General features: G+C 63.0%; 1 protein-coding gene across 1 annotated transcript in view; it reads right to left on the bottom strand.

The window, feature by feature from the left end:
* PTSG_08593 (uncharacterized protein) overlaps window positions 1-327 on the bottom strand; it is a gene marked incomplete at both ends in the record, with an annotated part of 24244 nt that continues 23917 nt past the window's right edge. The window contains one exon of the mRNA XM_004990328.1: window positions 1-310. Within this exon, the coding sequence (XP_004990385.1) occupies window positions 1-310 (310 nt within the window). The remainder of the gene's footprint in view (window positions 311-327) is intronic.

Genomic DNA, 327 nt, shown 5'->3' with positions numbered 1-327 from the left:
TCAATCAAGCAACACATCAGCGTCGACGTCCTCGTCGAGAGCATCAGCCGGCGTCGTGTCGTCTTGGGCCGTGTACGCCTTCAGCCTCGCGACGTGGACGACTTGAGCTGGTCCACCTGCTTCCGGAATGATGCCGTAGTTCCACTGGGACAGCTTCCTGGTCACGACGTACGGGCCGCGCCAGAGACGAGCGAGCTTCGTGGTCGTACCAGGCTTGACACGCGGCGTGTAGAGCAGTACGCGATCGTTGGTGCTGAAAGCTGGCGGGTCGGGCTTGTCGGCGATTGGCGCTGTCGCGCTCGGATCGGCGCTGCACGATGAAGTCCC

This window comes from Salpingoeca rosetta, assembly GCF_000188695.1.
Source record: "Salpingoeca rosetta unplaced genomic scaffold supercont1.24, whole genome shotgun sequence".
Taxonomy (NCBI): domain Eukaryota; class Choanoflagellata; order Craspedida; family Salpingoecidae; genus Salpingoeca; species Salpingoeca rosetta.
The sequence above is the reverse complement of the archived record's forward strand: the minus strand, read 5'-3'. Positions and strand labels throughout refer to the sequence as shown.